General features: G+C 47.7%; 8 protein-coding genes across 8 annotated transcripts; 4 read left to right on the forward strand and 4 right to left on the reverse strand.

Moving 5' to 3' along the window:
• Positions 1–2,295: 2,295 nt before the first annotated feature.
• On the forward strand, positions 2,296–4,112 carry N7483_006927 (uncharacterized protein; the record flags this gene model as incomplete). Its single annotated transcript, XM_057090364.1, has 4 exons — positions 2,296–2,612; positions 2,695–3,124; positions 3,184–3,320; positions 3,392–4,112. 4 exons carry the CDS (start codon positions 2,296–2,298, stop codon positions 4,110–4,112), a joined length of 1,605 nt encoding a protein of 534 aa, XP_056945105.1.
• Positions 4,113–4,374: 262 nt separating this feature from the next.
• Positions 4,375–5,553, forward strand: N7483_006928 (putative NAD binding Rossmann fold oxidoreductase; the record flags this gene model as incomplete). The annotated part of the gene is made up of 2 exons (XM_057090365.1): positions 4,375–4,701; positions 4,813–5,553. 2 exons carry the CDS (start codon positions 4,375–4,377, stop codon positions 5,551–5,553), a joined length of 1,068 nt encoding a protein of 355 aa, XP_056945106.1.
• Positions 5,554–9,397: 3,844 nt separating this feature from the next.
• Positions 9,398–9,736, reverse strand: N7483_006929 (uncharacterized protein; the record flags this gene model as incomplete). The annotated part of the gene is made up of 2 exons (XM_057090366.1): positions 9,398–9,491; positions 9,576–9,736. 2 exons carry the CDS (start codon positions 9,734–9,736, stop codon positions 9,398–9,400), a joined length of 255 nt encoding a protein of 84 aa, XP_056945107.1.
• A 670-nt stretch (positions 9,737–10,406) lies between these two features.
• On the reverse strand, positions 10,407–11,381 carry N7483_006930 (inositol oxygenase; the record flags this gene model as incomplete). Its single annotated transcript, XM_057090367.1, has 1 exon — positions 10,407–11,381. The coding sequence occupies one exon, from the start codon at positions 11,379–11,381 to the stop codon at positions 10,407–10,409; it is 975 nt and encodes a 324-aa protein (XP_056945108.1).
• A 924-nt stretch (positions 11,382–12,305) lies between these two features.
• On the forward strand, positions 12,306–13,382 carry N7483_006931 (putative glycerol dehydrogenase; the record flags this gene model as incomplete). The annotated part of the gene is made up of 3 exons (XM_057090368.1): positions 12,306–12,666; positions 12,735–13,115; positions 13,183–13,382. The coding sequence occupies 3 exons, from the start codon at positions 12,306–12,308 to the stop codon at positions 13,380–13,382; spliced, it is 942 nt and encodes a 313-aa protein (XP_056945109.1).
• A 656-nt stretch (positions 13,383–14,038) lies between these two features.
• Positions 14,039–14,525, forward strand: N7483_006932 (uncharacterized protein; the record flags this gene model as incomplete). Its single annotated transcript, XM_057090369.1, has 2 exons — positions 14,039–14,093; positions 14,386–14,525. 2 exons carry the CDS (start codon positions 14,039–14,041, stop codon positions 14,523–14,525), a joined length of 195 nt encoding a protein of 64 aa, XP_056945110.1.
• A 627-nt stretch (positions 14,526–15,152) lies between these two features.
• Positions 15,153–17,728, reverse strand: N7483_006933 (uncharacterized protein; the record flags this gene model as incomplete). Its single annotated transcript, XM_057090370.1, has 3 exons — positions 15,153–16,972; positions 17,138–17,404; positions 17,461–17,728. 3 exons carry the CDS (start codon positions 17,726–17,728, stop codon positions 15,153–15,155), a joined length of 2,355 nt encoding a protein of 784 aa, XP_056945111.1.
• A 1,028-nt stretch (positions 17,729–18,756) lies between these two features.
• N7483_006934 (uncharacterized protein) lies at positions 18,757–22,275 on the reverse strand (the record flags this gene model as incomplete). The annotated part of the gene is made up of 1 exon (XM_057090371.1): positions 18,757–22,275. The coding sequence occupies one exon, from the start codon at positions 22,273–22,275 to the stop codon at positions 18,757–18,759; it is 3,519 nt and encodes a 1,172-aa protein (XP_056945112.1).
• Between the last annotated feature and the right edge of the window lie 1,691 nt (positions 22,276–23,966).

Raw genomic sequence — 23,966 nt, forward strand, 5'->3', positions numbered from 1 at the left:
GTACAAACAGTAAATTTAGATACATGGCTGAAGCGGGGACAATAGTTGACTTATACACAATTTGCAATGTCCTGAATAAGTGGAATACAATGCCCTAGTTATGCTATGAAGGAGAAAAAGGACCAAATTAGATTTAGTTTAGAAGTTCGAAACATCCAGGACAATTAAAATGAGTACACATTTGTGAGGATGAGGATATTCATACGGGATATGGCACATAACAACATTTGAACATTTGAAGCAGGAAATTTGAATTCTTCACGGATCTGTGCATAATCTGGCCAGAAACGTGTGGCATAAAAAAACCCCCTGGATCAACATTTGAAAGAGGGACTCGTCTAATTAGCAGGGGACGCTAGATAACACCAAGTGCGCCACTGCTTTATAGTACCAAACTGTATAACATTTGAATACTCCACATCAGCCGCACTGGCAGAGAGGCGTTTACTCACTAATCAATTTGGTTCAAATCTTGTAACTTAAAAGGTCAAATCATGATTCAAGCTCATCATCACAAGTTATAACGAACCATTTTCAAAGATAAATGGCTGTTTTTTCCGCCTTAAACAACATACCACAATTCAAATGTTTGGACCAGATATGCATCCTCTCAAATCCACATTTCTATTCTTTTGGCTTCCGGCTATTGGATTTGAAAACTCGATAACCAAGGATCCTACCAAGATTAGCTTTTTTTGTCACTTGCTTGGACCTCTGCAAAGTGCTCGAATCATGTCTTCGGCATTTTCGTCTCCATAGAAAACACGCGAGCAGAGGGGTCCAAGCACATTTGCCAAAATGTGGAGAAATCAACCTGCAAAAATTCCCGAGGAACCATCTAGATCTCGTATATGAATGTGGGATCCACCACTGACCCGTTTTCTGTCAATGCTGATAAACCTTTATCCAGTACCATGGATAGAACGAGCAATCAGTTATTAGGAAGACATGAGTAAGACGATTCTGAAAGCTTGCCAGCTCCTAGGCTCCAATGATGATTGAAAACTGATCGGCGTGGGCGTAGAGGCAAGATTAAGAGCGGCATAGACAGCGAGAAAGTTCGGTTGAAACAAAGCGCAGATGTGAAACTCTTCACGTGGGGACGGTCATGCAGCTGCGGGATACATGGCAGATATGGGACGAGCACCAACAAGGAATCATATCAGAAGATCTGGACATCGAAAGCTAAATGGGTTCAAGAGAACCTTGGAACCAAGATCCCCAGGGAGAAAGTGACAAGTGGCAGTTGAGAAAACGAACGAGAGCAACTATTGGTAGGAAATCGGACAAACAAGCGTTCAAATCCAATCTGCATGTAGCGAGTCTCGCAGTGGGAACGTAGCAAAGTTTCACGAGTAGGTCGTGAGGGTATACCCAGGTGCCCTTCCAAGGTTCTATCACGCTCCTTCAAGTTTCGTTTCAGGACGTGTTTCAGGCCCTGCAAAATAACCTTGGGTGTTGAATGTACTGCTTCCGCAATTGAGATATCGGTATGAGAAGTGAATTTGTATTTTTTTCAATTATATTCAAATGATCATATGTTTGTAATTATCTATCGTGGAATAACTACATGTAGACTGGACATGTAAGCATAATCTCGTCTGATATTTTGAAATCTGCGCTACCGCGTCTATCCGGATTTACTGATATTCCGATGTGCTTAGTGTTTGATTAGTCAGCCATGGCTGGGCCAGCCCTGGAGGGCTCCAGGTGGCTCCAGGGCCTGGTGACTGCCCAGGTGCCCACATCCCGAAGTCTCCAGAGCTTTGGGCGTGAGAGACCAGACTGCTAGGTACCCAGTGAGCCTGAAATTGAGCGCCCTCATAAAAGTGGTGCCATCTTAATTGATTAAGCTCCACTTGCCGGGAGAAATACAGCCCTGAAGTATAGTCTGATGGCCCCCCTAGTTACTACTGTCCAAAAATAAACAGTGGGTTCTTCACCTACATCACTGGGACCCAGTAAGCTGGAAGGATTTGGCCCCCATTATAGGATAAAAAAATTCAAGATCGAAGTATGGTCATTGTACCCTGACTTCAAATAGAACCCGACCCTAAGACTTCAGAAAAAATCAATTCAAGAGATAAATAGTCTAGAAGTAATGACCCCAGTACAGAGTATACCTAGATTGATTCTCTCAACCTTGGAAGTAGATGCCGAGGTTCGGGCCGTATTGAGCTTATCTTCTTTGGACCCCATTCTCTTGCGACCCCCAACTCCTCGGACCCCAACCTTGGATTTTCTTTTAAATACTTTGCGATGGACTGAACTTGGAATCTGGACTCAAATTTCACCATGTCTGTTCCAAGTGCTCCAGAGGCTCCGGCCTCCGCTTCTGGGGGTACGCCGGGCATCAACCCCGCGGTTCGCAACGCTGTTCGTCTGTGTCTCAGCGCGAAAGAATATCGAGCTCTCTATTACATCGCCGGTAAACGTGCACCGGCATTGCAGAGCAAACTGTCTTCAGCTCTGTGCGATGATTCGGCCACTTCTTCAAGGAGTCGTCATAACCTGGGCGCGCTCCGCGCCTCCATGCGTGTATTCGTTGGCACAGGCCTCGCGTTGAAGCTCTTCGAATTGGTCATGAGCCGTGTAAAGGGTGAAGCAGCAAAGTAAGGCAATTCAAAGATTTTCAAAGCATCCATGGAGTCAATGTCATCACTGTAGACTCATAACTGACATCACAACGCATAGGACGAAAACCCGCACTCCTCTGCTCCGCTCTCCTAACTTCCGTCTTTCCATCTCCCTCTCGCTCCTCCTCCTTCTCCATCGTCTCATATATCGCTTCCTCGCTAGGTTACGATCAAATCTCCGTAGCGATGATGCTCGTCCCTTCCGCGAGCGAAACCCGCATATTTCGCGTGCGTTGACGTCGCGTTATGCGCCCGCTGTCGGTGCCAGTTTGGCTGGTTTCGCACTCGGCGGTTGTCCACAAGACCAGCTACGCCTGACGGCTGCTATTTGGACATCGACCAAATCCCTTGAATACCTTTACGATGCCCTTGATATTAATGGGCTGTTGGGCAAATGCCCATGGTGGTTCGGCAGCTGGCTGCTGATGCCAGTCTCGTGTGCACAGCTTTTCCATGCCTTTGTTTTTGATCGCGAGACTACCCCCAAGGTTCGTTATGAAATTCAAAATTTTACTCCTCTATCGAATGGCCTGCTGATTATTTATAGTGGTTTGAGGTGGTCGTTCGCCGATTGTCTATGGGATACATCCAGGACCGCCCGGCGTCGCTCTCTGCCGATGTTGCCTGGCCGGAGAAGGAGCAGATTGTGGACTCACTCTCATCCATTGCGGACCTACGCTGGCCGTAAGTATACAATATTAGGCTCTGAGCCAGCATATACAAGCTTTGTATTTTTATACTAACAATACCCCCAGGTCGTTCGTTTCTCCTATTCTCCACCCCAATGATCCCAACACCTTGCCAGCAGCGGTCAAGGCTATCTCCCCGATTACTGGACCTGCGCATCCCTCGATCGCAAATCTCGCCTGCGCATTACTACACCCAAGTCTGCCTGGATGCAGCACCGCATTCTTGCATCAAATTTTGCTTTCGGTGCCCCGTGTTGCCCGTTTAATTGGCGGTGTGGTTTTGGTTTACGGCCTTATTGGCTTCAAGCGCATCAAGGCCCAGCCTTTGGCTGCTATTAGTGGCATGTTAAAGAAGGTTCTGGTGATGACGACCATTCTCTCCACTAGTCTTGCCTCGCTCTGGGGCAGTGTCTGCTTGCTCAACAACAGACTTCCAGGCTCAACACTCCCCACCAAGCGCTTCTTCCTTAGTGGTGCTATGGGATCCCTGCCATTCTTACTCCTGAGTAGCAACCGTGGACTTTTCACATACTTCTTCCGTGCTGCCGTGGACTCGGCCTGGAAGACTGGTGTTAAGCGCAAGCTTTGGAAGGGAACACGCCGTTACGAGCTGACAGTATTTGTGCTGTCATGGGCCCTTATGGGCTCAATCCTGGACAGCACTCCTGACGCTGTTCAAGGTGGCGGTGTGCGTAAGGCGTTGAGCTGGTTGCGCGGTGACGGATTTGCCGATCCCGTTGAGGCTGAGAAGCGGAAGGCCGAGCGGGCATCTAAGAAGGTGGAATAATGGATTGAACATGTCTCATTTAATTTTCTATGTTTTTAATTTATCTATTTGTTCCATATCGGTTTCGTTCTTCTATGGGAATTGAATGAACTGTGGGGAAAAGGAACTCACTTTCCGACCCCACGAATTCCCAATTCCGGGGTTTGGAGTCTCCACTCAATACTCGGATTTTAGACTCCGCATTCTCCTTACAAATTCCAGCTCCTTTCATTAATTTTGCTTCTGCATTGCACTGTTTTGTTTATTCACAAGTATATATACCATGTCTGTTCCAAGATTAAAGATTGGCTGTGCTGGCCTGGGCCGTATGGGCAAGCGCCATGCCCTCAACTTCCTCCAACGAACTCCCCGAGCTGAGCTAGTTGCAGCTAGCACCCCTGACCCCGTCGAGCTCGAATGGGGCAAGGAGCACCTTGAGCCATTCGGTGTGCGTCTATACCAGAACTACGATGACATGCTCAAGCACGAAGGCTTAGAAGCTATTGTGGTTGCATCTGCAACAGCTGTACACGCCGAACAAGCGATTAAGGCCATTAATGCCAACAAGCATGTCCTTTGCGAGAAGCCACTGTCGACCAGTGTGAAAGTGGTAAGTTTACTCCAGTATTGAATAACCAGCTCAATATCATACTTGAGAATCCCAGATAACAAGTACATCTCTCGTCCTCCCATATACTAACTCCAATCTCCTATTCTCCAGTCCCAATCCGTTGTCGACGCTGCCAACACGAAGCCAAACCTCAAAGTGATGTGTGGATTCTCCCGTCGCTTCGATAACTCCTACCGCGACGCCTTCAATAAGATGCAAGCCGGAGCCATTGGTGCCCCCTCCATCCTGCGCAGCCAAACCTGTGACAAGCTCGATCCCAGCGGTTTCTTCGTTGCCTACGCCGAATTCTCGGGCGGAATCTTCGTCGACTGTTCCATCCACGACATCGACCTCACACTATGGTTCTTCGGCGCAAACAGCAAAGTTAAATCCGTTTCCGCTGTCGGAAACACAGCCGTTGAACCTGATCTCCGGAAACATAATGACCGCGATAACGCAGTTGGTCTTGTCGAGTTCCACGATGGAAAGATTGCGTATTTCTATGCATCTCGCATGATGGCTGCGGGACAGGAAGATACAACTGAGATTATTGGCACGAAGGGTAAATTGGCGGTTAATACACAGCCCCAGATGAACCTTGTACACTTGTCTGATCAATCGGGTGTTCGACGTGAGATCCCTCAGACTTACTGGGATCGATTTGAGTATGCTTTTGTTACTGAGGCGAATGAGTTTACCGCTGCGGTTCTGGATAATAAGGCTTTGCCGTTGGATTTGACGTCTGCTGTGCAGGCTGTCAGAATTGGAGCTGCCTTGCAGGAAGCTATGGTTTCTGGACAGAAGATATTCTTTGATGAGAGTGGGAGCCGGGTTGAGGGTTCGAAATTATAGATTCGTGTTGGGTAGACTCGGTGTTCAATTACATACATTCATTAGAGAGTTATAGACTCCAAGTTACTATATTGCAACTGAGGAAGTACTTCAGAAAGAGTCCAGGTCTTTTTGTATAGCCTCATAGCCTCATAGCATTGTGCAAGATAGAGAGAGAGAGAATAATCGACACTTGAGAATATAAAGTGCTTTGTCTCTTGATGATTTTTCAGAATGTCAAAGATGCCACTCACTATCCTGTCTTCCTCTGATTAATTCGGCGACTTGAATGGTTCAAAGAGACGGGGTTTCCAAGGTTGCATGGATAGTGAATATTTCGCTCTCATTAGATCATATGTGTCTAATGAGCTGTGTAGGTTTCTTTGATCTTCTGGCAGGCGGTTATGCTCAGTCACAGTGTCATCCAGGATATCCAAAATTGAACTCCAGAGACCATGGCAAAGTCTTGGGTCTAAAATCGTCGTCCACATTTAGCGTGAATTTGATTTAGCTTCATCCTGCAAGGAAAAAGTGCCCCATCGGTAATACCCAGAGTATTTTTTTGTTCTGTTCAAATTGGGGGAACGGAGGAGTGAAGAATTTGGTATCCCCTGTTCCCCTTCTAGAACGACTCTTGAAAGAGTGTCAAGTAGATTGGCGGTTGTGAACATTTGAATAATTGATCCTATTCATTTCCTCTTCTTAACCTTTCGGTAATTAACCATGCAAGTTCAACTTGAAGTTAAGAGTGGTCCATTTTGTGTACGAACCTTGCAAAGCCACAGGTATATCGCGTGACATATACATTGGCAGGTGACAAAATATATTGGCACCTGGGGTATCTTCAAACGATTGAAGGCAACTTGAATAACCCCCGGCTTTTGTTTCTCGGCAGGAGGGTGAAGGAGGCATCTTTGAAAGGTGGGCGTGTCTTCTTGGGGAAGGGCATTGTTGGTTGTTATAGTGGACAAAGACTGAGAAGGAGGATGCCCAGATGAAGATGGTTGTAAAAGAGAGAATCAATGAAGAGGGAAAGTTTGTGAGAATATTGATAAAGAAGAAGCCTTGGAAGGAAGTTAAAATATCTATGGAGGAGGTAGACGGTTGTAAAACCTTGGAAGGAAATATAGGCACCAGATTGTCAATAACCTTAGAAGAGATACAATTGAAGGTGAAGTGGTGTAGGTAACTGTAATTACTGGTGCCAATCAGTGTTTTCTAATATTTACCTGATTCATCACCGCAGAAATGAAGCTGTTTTGATCTCCCATTGAAACAAATTACTGTTTACAAGGTTCAAAGTAATAAGCAGGGCTCCCCATCTTCCCGTCACTAAAGAGGGTTCTAGAAGCCTGGCAGGGTCCGGAGTTCCAGTACAAAGGATATCACCCCGGTTCTGGCCATGTATAGGAACCAGCTATCATGATGTATAAAGTGGTGACCTCTTCCACGCTGCTGTGACCTGTCATAAAGCGGGATGTGGGTAGATCTCAGCCTTCCCTATAGAAATAATAAAATCTCACCATACAGATGCTATAAATAGGACAAATCTTTCTTGGAACGTTGCCGATCATCCGGCAAATTCTGCAAATTTCAGCCCCGGGGTCCACGGCCAGTACCTGGGTAGGATTCCAAGGGTGGAGCTAGACCCTGAAGCACGCTGAGATTTGGGGCAGGCCCCTGCTGATCAACGCGAGCCTTGCCAGGCAAAAAGCTTTAACGGGTTTCGCACGAATGTTTTGGCCCTGACTTTAGCTATCCGATCAACGGGAATGATCATGGGCCATTCCAGATTGGAAATCGACTTCCAATGCTGAAATATTATTCATCTGAAATTTCCATTTCTGGATAATCAACAGTGCAATATAGAACTGATGCCCATGTGTCAGTGAAGATTTGTCGAGAACATAATCCAGAAAATAACATAAATAGCAAGATATCCGGTACCCAGATTCAGAACTATCATCCATCTTCTCCTCCCTCCAAGATTGCAACAAGAACACTCAAGCTTGAAATCTTAGCTTTCGAAAAGAAAAAGAAAACCAACTTCTCCTCCACAAAAATTCCAAACCGAAAATTTACAACAATCATGAGATTCTTTACTATTCTCCTTGCCACCGCTCTTGGAGCTGCTGTTCAAGTTGCTGGGGCTGCTGTTCCACGGTCATTCATTCTTGATGGCGAATGCATCAGTATGGCTACCTTGTATTTTTCAGAGGGAAATATCATATACTAACCTTGATTGATTCCTCTTCTGCTAGATGCACTCTTTTGCAACGTTGATGAAGATTGCTGCTCTGGAGACCAATGCGTCCGCGTGAATGACGAAGCAAAAATGTGTCAATAAAATGCCGATTAATAGGATGGGAACATTTTTGCTGTGTCTTTAGCTTCTGGTATGATTCTCTTCCTGGCTAACTTGAGGCCGGTTTCATGAAGCATGAAATTACTCTTTGTTCTTCATAGTGTCTCCACATTTCCAGAGCTAATATGTTATCTTTTTAAAGGAAAGCTAGTGGACCTACATTTAAAAATGGCGTTACCGCGATGGCCAGATCTAGTCATGGCCCTCGCATAACCATGACTTTTCTTTTTCGATTCTTTCTAGCGGATAGACATGCGTTTGGCCGTACCAGTTTGTATATGGCCACATTGTCAGCATTTGACTGGATACTGAGAGCCCGAATCTGACAGACAATCGAAGTTGGTGAAATATAACTGGTTTTATTTTTGGTCATTGAAGTACATCGCCATAGACCTGGCCGAACCCGTATATCAGGGACGGACTGTATTGAGCGCATAGATCACCGCGCAGTAACCCTGAAGTTGGAACCCCATTTCCTTGAATCGATATTGTGATAAAGGGGGTTTCAAATGACCCAGTAATTGCTAAACAACTTAATGGAAAAATTAATCGGCCTGGTTGATGATTGATACTACTTTTGTTATGGGTAGGAAGTAGCTTGGGTGCCATTTAGATGCCCCCTTTCAGCCAATGCTGCTGAATAAGCCACTTATTTGACATTGCCACTAACTAACTACTGAGCACTCAGTGACCTACGGACTCGCTCAGTGAGCCTGAGCCCCAGACTGCAAACTACTCACTGAGCCTGAGCCTGAGCGCCCTCATAAAGCGGCGGTCACCAGAATAGGAAAGCCCCACCTGTCGGGGAAAATCCAGTACGTACAGCTACCTAGTGTAGTGGGGTACCCTGTCCCCTACTACACGTACCGTACGGGTATGATATTTCGGTATTGTTCATTCCTTACGTTATGTTATGTTGTGTTATTGTACGTACAAGATTGGCGTTCGATACTAGAAGACAATACACACTCCTACACATCTCTGATCTGACCCCTACGGGTAGTCCGGACACATTGTCTTTGTTGGTTGGTGTTGTTCTTTCAGTCTAGCTGGATCGACCCGTGTATCTCGAATACACTGCCTCACGGTTCCCCTCTTTACTAGGTAGCTGTTTTTCTTTTGTCCTTGCAATGAGCTTGGCGTAACTGAGAGAACGCTCGAAGTCGGATAATTGGGATGAATACCACGAAGTTGTTCCTCCACTTGCTGCTCCACGGAGACAGCTTGCTAAGTTGGCTCGAACTACTTCTTCTGACTTGGTAGGGGAAAGGTCACGCATCTTGTCCGTGAATGAGAAGATATCCTTGTAGTTGGTGATGTTGGAAATTGTCGGTACGCCTTCTCTGTTGAGGCTTCAGAGGTCATAGATGCCTGCATACATCCTTTCCTGTGGTGTATGAATGTCACTTTTAGATATTAGTGTTATAATACCTGGTACATTCGCGCGACTCTTGTGCCGCAATTCGGATGATAACCAAGAGCCAGAAAAGGGGATTAATCTTATTGCGACCGCTCCTGACATAGAGACATGTCGTCGAGCTTGACGCTCTCGTCGATAGATTGGTCGAGCAACTCATCGTACTCGCCCGAAGGACTAGTTCGGTGGAACTAGCTTAACTTTCGAGGACTCGCATCTCGGTAAACAAGGTCGGCAGGGAAATTTCAGTATTCATCGTACTCCGGGGCTCTCCATGGGCAGACGATTTCCTTCGCCACCACTGAGTAAGAGGGATGATTCTCGTCTCTCTTCGGCCACTTAAACCATTGCTGCTTCTTCGCGGAGAAATCCTCGTAAAGGTAGATCGCAGTGACGTCCATCATCGCCTTAGATGGCATCATTTGGCGCAACCAAATCTTGAAAGGGAGCCATCTTTGTTCTCCTTGCTCGAGTCTCTCTTTTTCCAGGAGAGTGAAGAGGGCGGGCTGAAGGAAAGATATCATGGCTGGTTGCTTCTGCAACAAAAGTCATGTCAGGTAGTCTGGCTAATGTCAAGTAGAATCCGTATGGACTTTAACATATCAAAATTGTTGAATGTAAGTGATATGCCCTTTCAAGAGTGATTGAAAACGCAGGTCGAAGTGTATGGATCCATGTAAGAAATTCGTTCAATTGCACGGTTGTCACCCATGGATGTTATCAGAAACATAGACACTGCAGGTGAGAACTGCCCAAAGGGTCGGAGTGACCGTTGTCAGATCAATTCGTGCAATGTCGAGAAAGGTAAGCAAATAGATGAGATACTCATTTTTAGACCATGAGTTGGATTTTTGATGACTATGGCCCATGTGCCGAACGTAGACTTTCAACGATATTGGTAAACACTATAGTAAATTGAGGGGAGTATTGATTGAAATATCCAAGAACAGCTGGAAATGATAATTCATTTAGATCATATATCTCTTTATATAACAACGCTTCATCGTAATAAAGGAAAAATGGGAATCTTATAAGAAGGGATAAAACGAAAAGCAAAGATCAAGTCTATGTATATGAAGTGTGTCTCCAAATTTACCACCGGATAACCTTGGTGGGGAAGTATTCGTTGATGAGCTCCATGTAGTAGGGCTTCAGCTCCTCCGCACTGGGGATGCCGTCGCTCTTGCTGTACAAGTCATAGGGGTTGAAAGCTTTGACAGCGCGCAGCATCTCTTTATCATGCTCATCCATGAGCTCGTGGTAAGCACCAGCATTGTGCCAGGGGTAGAAAGAGTGGTATCGGATCATGGCGAGGGCCTCATCAGGAAGAGTAGACTGCTCCTTAGCGATGTGGTAAAGGTACTCATCGTGACCCCAGGAAAGCATAACTTTGTCAAGACCGCAGCCGGGGCTGTAGATACCAAACTTGGAATCGTAGATAGAGTGACCGAAGTCCTCATTGTCCTTGAAGGAATCCCGACCATAGATAATTCGATCATCGAAACCACATCCAACGGGGAATGTGTCACCAACAACATCCCACTGGCCCTGGGCATTGTAGAAGAATAGCAGCTTGCCCAAGTCGTGGATCAGACCGGTGAGTTGCATCCAGCGGGGCTTGCCGTCACGACGGATAGCCTCAGCAGATTGGAGGAGGTGCTCGATCTGAGAGAGACTCGTGTCGGGGTCGGACTCATCGATCAGGGTGTTAAGCTTCTCCATCGCCTCCCAGATGGTCATCTCGGCGCGGGTCTGTGTGTGGAACTCGTGGCGGGCCTTGAGGTTGTAGGCGACAGTTTGCTTGGTGTGTTGTTCCTTGTAGAAGCTCTTGACTCGATCGCAGGCGTCTTGGTATTGACGGAAACCAGACTTGTCCTTCTCCTTGTCGAACTCGGACTCATCGTATAGTCCCTTATCTTGGAGGGCTTCCTTCTCCTTCTTCATGTTGGCCTTGAGGACGTTGACCTCATCGATGGCATCGGAAAGTTCCTCAAGAGCCTGGCCATCCCGGGTTTTCAAGTTGTTGGCAGTGGGAGGTGGGCTGCTCTCAATAGCGACGGGTGCCATTTTGTATGTGTATGTAGAGTTGGAAGTTGAGAAGACTGAAGAACTTTTTTGGTATGCAGTCTGAAAAGAGTTGCAAGGCGCTCAATATAAAAGCTTGAGATGATCTCACAGGTGAGAAATTCAAGTGTTATTATTCGCGATCGATAGAGTAGTTGATCAACCCCAGAATTTCCAGGAAGTCAGATCCATATATAGAGTAACCATCGTCACGGCTACCAAGATAGCAGATCGCATCTAGATTTCCGATGGTGAGCACACAGGTACGGAGAAGATTTCTCTTCCCTGTTAGGCTTCTCCAGATCTTGCCCATGATTTGCAGCCATGTCTTGTTTGAGTAGGCCTCGTGGAGCATAGATCACGGATTCCAGAATCCGTGCCGAGAAGCCCTACAATCAAGGGAGATGGTGCCCCACAGTAGGTGAACGCGGGGGCGAATCATGATCCGTGTGAATCATCGTCATGGAGAAACTGATGTCAGCAAGAACCAAGAATGAAGAAGCTTAGGATTCTGGTTTCCGATCTTGCTGAATCGGTCGATTTAGGTAATTAGCGCCGTGTCCTTCCAATGGAGACTGCACGAAAATGATGTATACCTGCACGTGTAACCCTCGTGACCTCCAAATGGAACTTGAACTGGATTATTGTATTCTTTCAGGCAAAAAAGGGAATCGTGTGCGACTTTAACCGGGAAAAGAATGTCATCGAATCTCAAGGATTATGATTGATGGGAAAATCGAGGGGAAAATCGGCTATGAAGAACCAAATAGTGGGGTTGAAGAGTCCCCCGCGTACCCCCGCGTGGGGAGAAAAAGTGTCGGTTCTCGGTCCATCTTTATAACGAGCCATTACTGCTTTGCATTTCTCTTCTTTTCGTTTCTCTCTCTTTTCAAATCCTCAATCGATAATATATACAATATAATCACAATGGCTGCCGTAGATATCCATATCAAGCTCAACACTGGCGCTGAGATCCCGGCATTGGGCCTGGGAACATGGAAGGCCGCACCCGGAGAGGTTGCCAACGCGGTAAGCCACGCTATTAAGGTGGGCTACCGTCATATTGATGCTGCTCTTTGCTACGGCAATGAGAACGAGGTTGGTCAGGGTATCAAGGAGGCCATCGATGCCGGTATTGTTGAGCGCGAGGATCTGTTCGTGACCACCAAGCTGTGGTGTACCTACCACTCTAAGGTCGAGGAGGGAATTAACCAGAGTCTGAAGAATCTTGGTCTGGAATATGTGGATCTATACTTGGTTCACTGGCCCTTGGCTATGAACCCCAATGGTATGCTTTCTTTCCATACTGTTTCCATGGGTAAACGATTTAGAAGCAATCAACTAATAAACAAACAGGCACCGACCCTATCTTCCCCAAATTGCCAGATGGCTCCCGGGATATTGATCACAGCCACTCTCACGTCACTACCTGGAAGAGCATGGAAAAGCTTATTGGCACCGGAAAGGTTCGGGCCATTGGTGTTTCCAACTACAGTGTTGAGTACCTTGAGAAGCTTCTGGCCGAGGCTGAAATCACTCCTGCCGTCAACCAAATCGAGAACCATCCATCTTTGCCCCAGCAGGAGATCGTCGACTTCTGCAACCAGAAGGGTATCCATATTACCGCTTACAGCCCCCTTGGTAGCACCGGTAGCCCATTGTTTACTGCTGAGCCCATTGTGGCCGTTGCAGAGAAGCGAGGCGTGACTCCTGCATCCGTTCTGCTGAGCTGGCACGGTAAATCCAACACAATTATCAATGCCAATTTATGTGCATGATCGTTCTAACATTTCTTTTCCTCTAGTGGCCCGTGGTTCCTCCGTTCTCGCCAAGTCCGTTACTCCTTCTCGTATCGAGGCCAACCGCAAGGATCTGATCAAGCTGGATGCTGAGGATGTCGCTACTATCAAGAAGTACTCCGACTCTTTGGCTGCCACCAACTCTTTCGAGCGATATGTTTTCCCTGCCTTTGGCGTGACCTTTGGGTTCCCGGACAAGCAGTAAATAGTTCTTGGAGGATTGTATAGACATGACTGATGATACCTTGCACATATTGATGGGCTCTACAGAGAAGAAAATCTAATAGACTCTATTTTATTTATTCAAGACATATTTCAAATATTCTTTACTATTTGTTGCACACTCCATTTTTCAGTATGAAGGCCCTTGGCAATTACCGGGAGCGCAGCCGTCAACTGGTCATCCTGGACCCCTTGTCTTTGTGCATGGCTCCACTAGCCCATCTCATTGTTATCTTCTTCGCCTTCAGGCATGAATTCACCAAACATTTGAAAGGAAACAGTGAGATCACTCATCCGTTTGCGATTCATTAGTCATTATGGTAAAATATGAGCTTACCTGATTCACATATTTGGATCTTGCACTTGTTAATATCTCCTCTTCCATCTCCATTCAATGGTAAAGAATCATCCCCATCCGCAAAAACTACAGGAACAACATCCTACTTGACTATTGATGGCGAGTATCCCTCTTGTTTCAACTATTCAACGCAGTATTCGCGGTAATACTCACAGTTCACTAGCCGGGCGGACCCTTCAAGTATACACTCCTCCACCAGCCACATTCTCCATCGAAGCAATGACCCGCTTGTCAAATAATGGAAAGTAATGTCGGAATTTTCTCTCAAAAAGCTAATTATCATGACTCGGACTTGCGCTGTCGGGCCTGGAAAGAAGACCTCGCGAGGTATTAGTAGTATGTATGTTTCTTTCCTCTACATCATTAGGAAGTAGGCCGAGGTCTAAGTAGTACGTATACAGCTAATTGTTCGTGATTATGCACCTTCTAGCATTATTTTACCACATGCCAGGGTGTTACTATTACAACTAAAGGTTGGAGCTCCTCAAAATGAACTAAAAAGAACCAAAAGCCGCTTCATTTATGTTGGGTATCAAAAACTGGTAACAGCACTGTGAGAGTTGAATCTGATGCTGTCAAGATATGGAACCCAGAAGCGACAAAAATTGATTTTGGTTTGAGAATTAAGATGAGGGCCAAGAAGAGTCTGATTTGATTATTATGAGATCTTGGGAAGAGAATTCGGAAGCACATCAGACTCAGTGGAAACCCTTGAAAGCGACAAATGCGGATGTGGCTTGGGATGTTAAGCGTGTTGAAATGGTCTGAGATGTCGAGATGAAGATTCGAAGGATTTGGGAATATGGTAAGAGATTTTGAATTCTGGAACGCAGTTGATTGTGGTTTTGTGGTTTTGCAGCAACCAAGAACTCCAGTAGTATCACGCCGTTGAGTTGGAGTGGATTTTGATATCGGATCCAGCAACATCCTTTGATTTCAGACCAGGTGATGTTCTTTCTTGACGCCTGACTCAAGCCATTGAGGTTGGGAATTAAGTGGCAAGTCAAATCGGCAAGGTAAAAAGGGTTCAAAAAGAGAGGTTCAGAAAGTCATCAGGTCGTGCAGTGTTTATTTCGTCGTCACGTCGTCAATATCATAAGAGTCAATGGGAGAGAGGTGTTAAACCCAAACTGAAAAGCACCTTTTCTGAGTATCGGGCTCAGCCATTTCTTTAACGGTGGCATGGTCATCAGTGGAAATGGTGTTATCAGCAGGGAAATTCGGGATTGACCTCAGTTGGCATTCTTGGTGGCGGCAACCATCAGGGTTTTGTGCGGGACTTGGCGGCTTGTTCGTCAGCGGCTTTTTTGGAATCGTCATCTCTGGCCTCGATACTTTCACAGTAATCTAACATTGAAAGGCTTCCACACGCGTACTCAACCTTGCACCCCACGTTTAGGACTGTGGGTATGCCTCCTCGACGCTGAGCACGGACAGTGGCCAGGAAAGCCGACGCACGCGAGGGCCAGGCTGAGGAATCGGCTGGGGAAAAGAAACGACCACTTTCTCAGATGGTGGGTCAAGAGTTACCTCGGCAGCATCGCTGGGTTGGGGGCACAACTCCTGGGATGGAGCTGGCAAAGCGGGCTCAGGTGCGGGCGCGGGTGCGGGCTCGGGCTCGGGCGCGGGCGCGGGCTCGGGTGCTGGCTCGGGTGCTGGCTCGGGCTCAGGCTCAGGCTCGGCAGAGGAGCCCATGGCTTGCTCTTTCTCATGTTCCTCGGCTCTTTTCTTTTGGGTTCTTTTGTTCTTGTTGGCCTTCTTTCTCTTGTTTGAGTTGGATGCCGAGGGCTTGTTGGCGGTATCAACGGCAGTGACTTCAGCGGTGGTGACTTCAGCGGCACCAGTGCTTTGAACCTTTCTTTTGTTTGAGGTGGATGCCGAGGGCTTGTTGGTGGTACCAGCGGCAGTGGCTTTGGCAGTGGTGGCTTTGGCAGCGGTGGCTTTGGCAGCGGTGGCTTTACCAGTGGTGGCTCCAGTGGGGTTAACTTCAGCAAGAGTGATTTGAGCGGCGCCAGTTCTCTGAGCCTTTCTTTTGTTGAAGGTGGATGCCGGGGGCTTGTTGGGGCCCTTGGGGGTATCAGCGGCAGTGACTTCAGCAGGAGTGACTCTAGCGGCACCGGTGCTTTGAGCAAGTCCGGGAAAGGTGAACCGAGATACGTAATGCAGTGACGATCTGACGAAACTTTGACTATCCGGGTAATCTAACACCATCACATCCTGTTGCTGTGGGCGCGAACTGTTGATGCAGTAGTCGGGATAGTGAGCGCAGCAGCACCAACGCGGAGTCAGACCCTGTTGACACTCTGGACACCAACACAGCTTGTGGCCTGTATGTTGCTGACAGTCGGGCAAGAATCGGCATGGAGAATCGTTATTGGCGCGGGTCAAGGCAGAGAGCTCGGTCGCCTCAAGTCGATCATCTTGAAATAGCCAGAAAAGCTGAGTGCGGCTGTGGAAATGCATATTCCACCACGGGTTCCATAGCTGCTGGTCCTCGGTGGTAACAGAGGAGGTTGGCGACGGGGGTGCAATGGCCTGGGCTGTCATCGTCGCTGTTTGGAACGAGGGGTAACCGGCCTCGTTAGAGCCTGCACTGTTGGCAGGGGGGATGGGAGAGCCTGCCGGGGGCTCGACTTGGTTCGCGTTCTCGAGGTGCGGGGTTGCAGCAAACCACACATGCTCATCGGTCTGAGTTGACATGTCCTTGAAATTCTCATCGGTCTGAGTAGTCACGTCCTTGACATTCTCATCGGTCTGGGTTGACATTTCCTTGACATGCTTGTCGGTCTGAGTGGACACGTCTTTGACATGCTCATCGGTCTGCGTGGCTACGTCCCTAGTGGTGGACGTCTCGGGAAGCGCGGCTTCCAAAGTCGGGGTCGGCAGGGGGGTGGATTCAGAAGACTGCTTCTTCCCTTTGGCCTTCTTTCCCTTCTTCTTGCGCTTGCTGCCCTTTGCTGGGTCAGCGGCAATTGAAGGCGAAAGTGGCGCCATGTCCTCGACTACCTCTGGGACAGTAGAGAGCGACGTCCACTGCTCAGAAGTAGTCGGTTTCTCAGTGTTCCGTGGGGCGGAAGTGACTGGAGACGATGGTGGGGAAGTTGTTGTTGGCGTCAAAACAACAGCAGTTTCTGGTGAGTGAAGGGACTGAGGTAACGCGCTCACAGTCCGGTTTGGTGAGTTTGAATTGAGTTCACTGACGGGCCTTCTCAGGTCTGAAATAACAGCAGAGGAAGACGCATCATTCAAGACGATGATGGTGGCGGTTGAGGGGGTCGGGGATGGAGATGGAGGTGGTGGAGGGGGGTCGGATGAGGAAGAAGAAGAAGAAGAAGAAGAGAGAGGTGAAGACTCCCAATGTGAATGAAAGCGCTTCAGACAGGCCCTCATTTGTTCCCCGAACATTGATGTCTTCTCCTCATACAACTCCTCTGACTGAGCAAGCATTCTTTTCATCTTGATAGTCTCAGCCTTAATCTTTGGGCTCTGATCATCAGCGCCCTCCAATTCGCCCACCCTTTCCTTGATCCGCTCAGTTATGACGAGCAGGAGGCTCAACATGCGTGCTTGTGGCCTCACTGAGCCACTATCCACCTCCATCTGCGATTCCAAATCTATTTCCTCCTCCAATCTCCCCAAACTCATTTCTATGGCGCATTTATTAGTAAGTTTTGCAATTTACAATATACATTCAGAAACGTACCTAGTATATCCGCAGTGAAATCGTCCCACTCGGACCCTGGAATCTTACGTCGCCAATAGTTTTGGAGGACTTTGTAAGCACCCTTCATTGGGATCAGTACTTCCTCCTCATCAGAAGATCCCTCAGATGGATCAGGCAGAGTGACGCCCCATTCACCAAGCAGATGAGCCGGGAGTGAGGCTATCCAGTCTGCATTTTTCTCCAGGGCGTGGGGATCAATACGCTCATCCCCTGGATCTTCTGAGGCCATGACAGATAAAACTGCCATCTTGAGGCCTCAAAACTCGGTTCCTCGGACTCGGCTTGGTCGAGATAGGTCAAGGGTAGGTGCGTGACAATACGAAATTGATATGCGTGGTCAAGTGTGATGGGTGGGGTGCGAAAGTAAGTAGGTAAGTGGGGAAGTGGAGACGCGTGGAGGAAAAAGGATTTCGCGTGGAGCGAAAATGTTTAAAGGGAAGGGTGGGTCCCCACTTTTAGTGGCGGCAGTTTGAGTCAATAAGAGAACAGTATTCTTCTCCCAGGATTCGACGCACGCACATTCACTTCGGTGCACGTCGCTGCCTAAATACCACGCGGGTCAAACTATTTTCATTGCCACGCGATCTAGGTACCGATGCCAGGACTTCACTAAATAAGTATCTTTATTTAAGTACTAGGGTTTTTTGAGCATAATTGAGCACTGCCAATTAACCTACAGATCGAATATTTTATAATGAGCTACTGATACCCATTATACTCAATTTTATTAGATTAGTATACTGTCTGTTGTTTAATATCTTTCTTCTAGTATAGTTCAGAATCAGGGTAAAGTGGTCCACGTGACTTTTAGTACTAACAATCCACGCATACCACCTAGGCACCAGCATGTAACTAGGCACATATGCATGCGTAGTACCAGTCTCATAGTATTGCTGAGTTAATTATTTAGATAAACAATTTTACGGCATCACAAGTCTGTTCACCAATAAATAAAATTGCCAAATTTGGAAATTTGTTCACTGAACTAACAAATAGTACACCTGGTTACACCTTGGCGCTGGATATTTATGAGAAAAACAAAGAGATAAAGAAAAGAAATCCAGTAGATGGTAGAGTAGACAAGATATTGAAGATATACGCTCAGAAATGCACCAGGTGGTATATGGTCATGAATAGTCAAAAGTCAAAGGAAAAAGAGACCGGAAAGAGGTGGTCGAGAAAGTGAACGTGAACAGGGCCCGATATATGCTGTGCAACCAAGACAGACAGATCAAAAAAGGAAAAGGAAATCAGAACAAAGAATGGAATGTTTTATTAGAACATGCCCCCATCAACCGGGATTGCCGGTGGAGGATATTGTGGGATTGCTGGAGCAGGACTGAGCATTGCCTCCTGTCCTTCAATAGACTTCTTGCGCAGACGGCTGCGGGATTGAGGGTGCTTCTCATCGTCGGGGAACACACTATGTTCATCTGAAACGCTTGGAGCGGGGGATGAAACTCGAGATTCCGGCTTAAAAGCAGACAGAATAGTTTGGGTACCACGACGACGACGAGGGTTCATAGGAGGCAATGGTGGAGCAGCGCCACCTGGAAGGCCAACAGTGGGGACATTTGAAGTACAAGATACCAAGGTGGGCTCGGAGATGAGCTTCTTGTTCACTGGGCGCTTCTGCAGCATGTTGTGGCCCGGAGCACGTTGGGGTAGTGCTTGAGATGCAGACACAGAGGCAGGATTGGTCGATGATTGATCTGGGGCAATCTCATTCAAAGGGGGTGTTGCATTTGCAGAGTAGGCGGGAGTGGCAGGAGAAGGGCGTGGTGTAGCACCGATCATCGAAACTGGGTTAGGCGCCGGACTAAATTGGAAAGGTCGCTCGTAATGGAAACTTGGGGTTCCAGATCTGCTAGCGCTTCGGTATCTGCCCGAGGCGGCTGATGTCGAACGGTCGTATGGGAAAGAATCAATGCCATCCATGGATGGCCGAGCGGAGCTTGGAATGGAGCCAGGCACAGGGGGCTCGAAGTTGTCGGGGATAACAAAATTCTCATGAGCAATGACGGCTCCTTCCTCTACAGTTTCGAGATCGTCGCGCTCACGGTACCGAGTGCGACTCTTAGATCGGCCGGAAGCATCAGAGCTGGAGCGATCTCGAGGTGCCCGGAAGCCGGGCTGCGGAGACGTGGCTCGGCTTCGGCTTGACTCTCGTGATGCGCTACGACTGAGGGTGGGCATACGGGATCGAAGGGACCGCTCAGTGGGAATTTGGGGAACGTTAGAGTTGGAGTGCCGGCTGAACAGAGACGGTCGTTCCTCGCGCGCCATGTCATCAGGGATGAGAGACGGGGTGGAAGAACTATTGTAACCATACAGGTCGTTCTTTGGCGTGCTTTGCTTGCCAGTCATATGTTTCAGAATAGAGAAAGCATTACCAGCCTTGACATTAGGGCCGTCAACATTGTGCAAACTAGGAGTCGGGCTGCTGCAGCGGCTCTCGCTCTCTGCAACACTTCGGAGCTTCTCCTGGATTTTTCGGCGGCGTTCAGCAATCTCCATCGCAAACTCTTCTTGTTCCTTCTGGGTTTCAGTGCTGCCATCGCGTCGGTGGTGGTGATAATCCAACTCTCGTTGCCAAGATGGTCCCGCATCGGATGAATCTTCACTGCCCCGACTGGTAGTCTCTCCCGCGGACTGGCGGGATGAATTTCGGTTGCTGGAGGTCTCCGCCTCAATGGACTCAACAATGCTGTTCACACGGAGGCGTTCTTCCAGTACAGGACTGGGCTGGACCTCGACGACAGATACTTCTGGTTCGAGCTTCTTAGGCTCAATCACAGCCACAGGTAATGTGGGCGAAGGGGGAGAGAAGGCAGTCGATCGTTCGCTGACAGAGCGCAGATGAGATCGAATACTATCAAGGCCAATGCCAGGGACTTGGATGGTAGGAGAATCCGGTCTTTCTGGCATCATCGAATACGCTTCGGAAGCTGAGTGGGCCTCCTCGGGAATCACATCTTCTTCGATTGGCTTGAGATCGCCAAGATCTGAGTATCTAACCTCAGGCAAGGTCTCAAGTTGTTCCCCAGTGGGGGTAGACGGTTTAGACGCAATGCTAGAGCGATGAAGAGAATGACCCTGGTCTGTGGTCATGGATGTCATGGAAGATATTTCGTAGGAACGACGGTCCTCTCCTTCATCACCGGAATCACTGTTCGTAGACGGGGCATAGTAACCTCTCACACCAGGAACACGAGGAGATGTTTCTACACTGGATGCTCGAGAGTAATCCACTCCATGGTTTGCATCGCTGCTGTAATGTGATGAAGCCGACTCAGCTCTGGATCGGTAGCTGGATTTAGAAAGACCACGTGCACAAGCTGGCTGGTCGTGCGACATTACACGACGTGGAGAAGACGGCTGAAGAGGGGGTGGGGTATCCCGTCCCTGGTGCAACTGCAGCTGACGGCGAACGAACTGCTGTTCATCGAAGCCTGTGGCGGGTCTGTTGAAAAGACCCATAGCGGTGGCTTTTCCATGATCTTCTGGGTTGAGTGCTGCCGCGAGCAATGAATTTCCATCCTCATTCTCACTAGCCGGAGGACTCAAAGGGGATGCGCTAAAGGCGGCAGCCGTTGGAGAAATACGGTCTCTGGGGTTTGTGTCTAGGGGAGGCAACTGCTTCGGTGAAGTAGCAGATGTTGGCGGGCTGGCAGGCCGAGGACCATTGGGCTCGACGATAGAAAGCTTCTGCAGTCGATCTCGAAGGTTGGTCGCACTCCGAGAGTAGCTACGATTCAAAAGATCAGGAGTTCCGGAACGATGACGACTTAAGCTTTCCAATCGATTCAGTGTTGAATTTTGGTGGTTTTGCACGTTCTGTGTCAAACCTTGGCCATATAAACGTCGAGATCGAACCGAGCCAGGCCGACCATTCAACGCAGTAGAGAAAGGACGACCCTCGACAGGAGAGTCCAGGACTGGAACTGCAATCGAGGACTGTGGTTCTGGCTGAGATACATTGAACTGGAACTCATCGATAGAAGTTGCTGCGGTCGAGGAGCGAGCATTGGAGGCATGCCCGGATGATGTCGATGAAAAGGTACCACGATTTGCGGAGATAGAAGGAGCATCTTCCGAGTCACGAGTTGCGATCTCATGGCCTAAGTCGTCGGACCGTTCTTGTCTCTCCTGGTGTCTCATGCGTTGAAAAGCCGACATATTCAGATCGTGATCGTATACTACTCTGCCCATTCCTCGTGGACTCTCAGTAGCGGGCGAGGATGCTCCTGGAGAGCGGGCAGGGATTCGGTACACCTTTTGTCGGCCGCCAAACAAATTATTTCCTTCAGCTCGACGAGCTCGGCTCATAATGCTCCCATGCGATCGATCATCATCGGTTCCATATCCTCCATCACCACCAGAAGCATACGAGTCGGTACGGCCCAAGGCGAGGGAAGGTCGGCTGCCATCATTGGAGGAAACTTCGTCGATATCTGCTAGCATTGCTGGGCTGTGTCCAAAAAGATTCAATCGGGATGCCCGCTTCGGAAACAGTACACTATCGTCACTGGCCTTGCCAATCTTTGAGGCGGGATCATCTTGTTCTCTCAGCATACTAAATCGAGCTGATAGTTTCGGCATCAGCAAACTAGTGCGGAAATCATCCGAGGGAGGGAGGACATCGGCAAGATCGAGTATTTTTTGTTCCTCCGCGGCATCTTTCTTTTTCGACAGCTTCAAGCTGAAGGGGGAAGTGGATGGGCCATTTTCCAACTCGTCCAACGTCTCCTTGTTTTCCTTGACCTTCTTATTTTTCCGGAATCGGTTCATCATCGGGATCTAGGGACCGAAGTATGTATGTAGGGGGTAAAAAGAGCGGCTATTGTTCCCACGATAGGGTCTCGGGGAGTAGGGTAACGATAGTGACTAGCGACTTATTCAAGCAGTACCAGTTAGACTCTAGAATTGAAGGGGGTTTTTGCCATATCCCTCTTCAAATACTCACTAGGTCTTGCTTATAAAGGGTATAAAAAGAGCGGCATGACCGTCAGGTACCCGGTCAAGTTGGTTTGAGGGGAAAGTATGGAGTAAAGAGCTGTATGGAGTAGACTCCTGAGAGGGGGGGAAATGCGCGCGTAAAGAATAATCCAATAAACCCCCGCGGTTCAATTGTTCGCGTAGCGTGTGCCGATTTGCAAGCTGGTGCAGGGGGGTTCAAGCACCAATCAAGTGCGCTGAAGGCGAAGTTGAAGGCGAATTGGTCTGATTGATCACACACGAGAGGGAATGGACGGGAAGTCGAATCGATAGGGGAGATCGGGAGCTGCAGGTAAATCGTGGCTGGAAAAGATGGAAAAGCCAAAGATTCAATTTGAACGAGCGTAGAGGGTGGGAAAAGGGAATGAAAAAATGAATGAAAAAGCGAAAAATATGACAGGACCTCTTTGAAGAATGCAATTGGAGGTCGAGAATGGGAGGGAAAGTGTAGTGAGGTACCCGATTTGATGACAGGTATTGTATGGTAATCTTAAATTGGTGTGTATGACACTAGAAAATTCAATTGAAAAAAAAAAAGCCCTGGGATCTGGATCCGGATCGTCATGTCCACTTGCTCGATCTAGATTATGATGTACACTTCTGTTCTTTTAAAAATAATTATAATGAATTTGGAGGGTTGGAAAATATTTGAGGTTTTTATCTGATTCTTTGTTTGTTTACTCCTAAGCTACCTATGTGGTCAAATCATGGAGGTTCCCCGTAAAGTGCATCCATGGATGGACCTTTTTGGAGTTGTAATCGGGTAACATTAATTTATTTATTTTTTATTACGAGCCACAATGCCCAAGGTGGACGTCGTTATATTCTATGGAGTCTAAGTGGAGCTTTACCTACAATATACAATTAGGGTCAGATCATAGGACCTCGGGAACCACTGATAGCACTAATAGTCTGGTCCCTTGCAGCTTTCATTACCTAGGTGCCCAAGTACTGTAATCAAATAACAGAAATTACCTGGTATTTTTCCTCGTGCAGCGGCATGTGGAACCTGGGGCTGAGCGCCACTGCCAGTATCCCAGTCGCCTTCAATTATCTGAATGTTTGATCTCATAATTAAGGATGATGAGACATCTGAAGTGTCCATACCGAGCTTTGACCGAGAATATTGAATTTTTGCTTTATTAACACGAGTCACGAGTTCTGTAATCTCTCCATATACTGATAAATTTTCTAGTCCATTATCCATTATTCCATACCTATACTGGGCATAGACGGGAAAGGATAAGAGAGATTACAGGTACTGAGTGCTAGTACCATCAAGTTCTCATAACATTAAAAGAAGAAAGAAGAAAGGTAGCCCACCGGCACTAGTCGTACCGAAGCTCTGGAACACGGGAACCTTTCCAGTGCCAATTCTCCAATTTAGATATAGGAGACGATCGCAAATTCGACGGTACAATCGGTGGAGACTAAATGTCCGGTAGTTTACCTGAAAGGAGGCATTCTACTCCGAACATTTGATTCTA

Source organism: Penicillium malachiteum, assembly GCF_028827825.1.
Source record: "Penicillium malachiteum strain IBT 17515 chromosome Unknown utg000003l:1.0-4950554.0:1.0-4952489.0, whole genome shotgun sequence".
Classification (NCBI taxonomy): domain Eukaryota; kingdom Fungi; phylum Ascomycota; class Eurotiomycetes; order Eurotiales; family Aspergillaceae; genus Penicillium; species Penicillium malachiteum.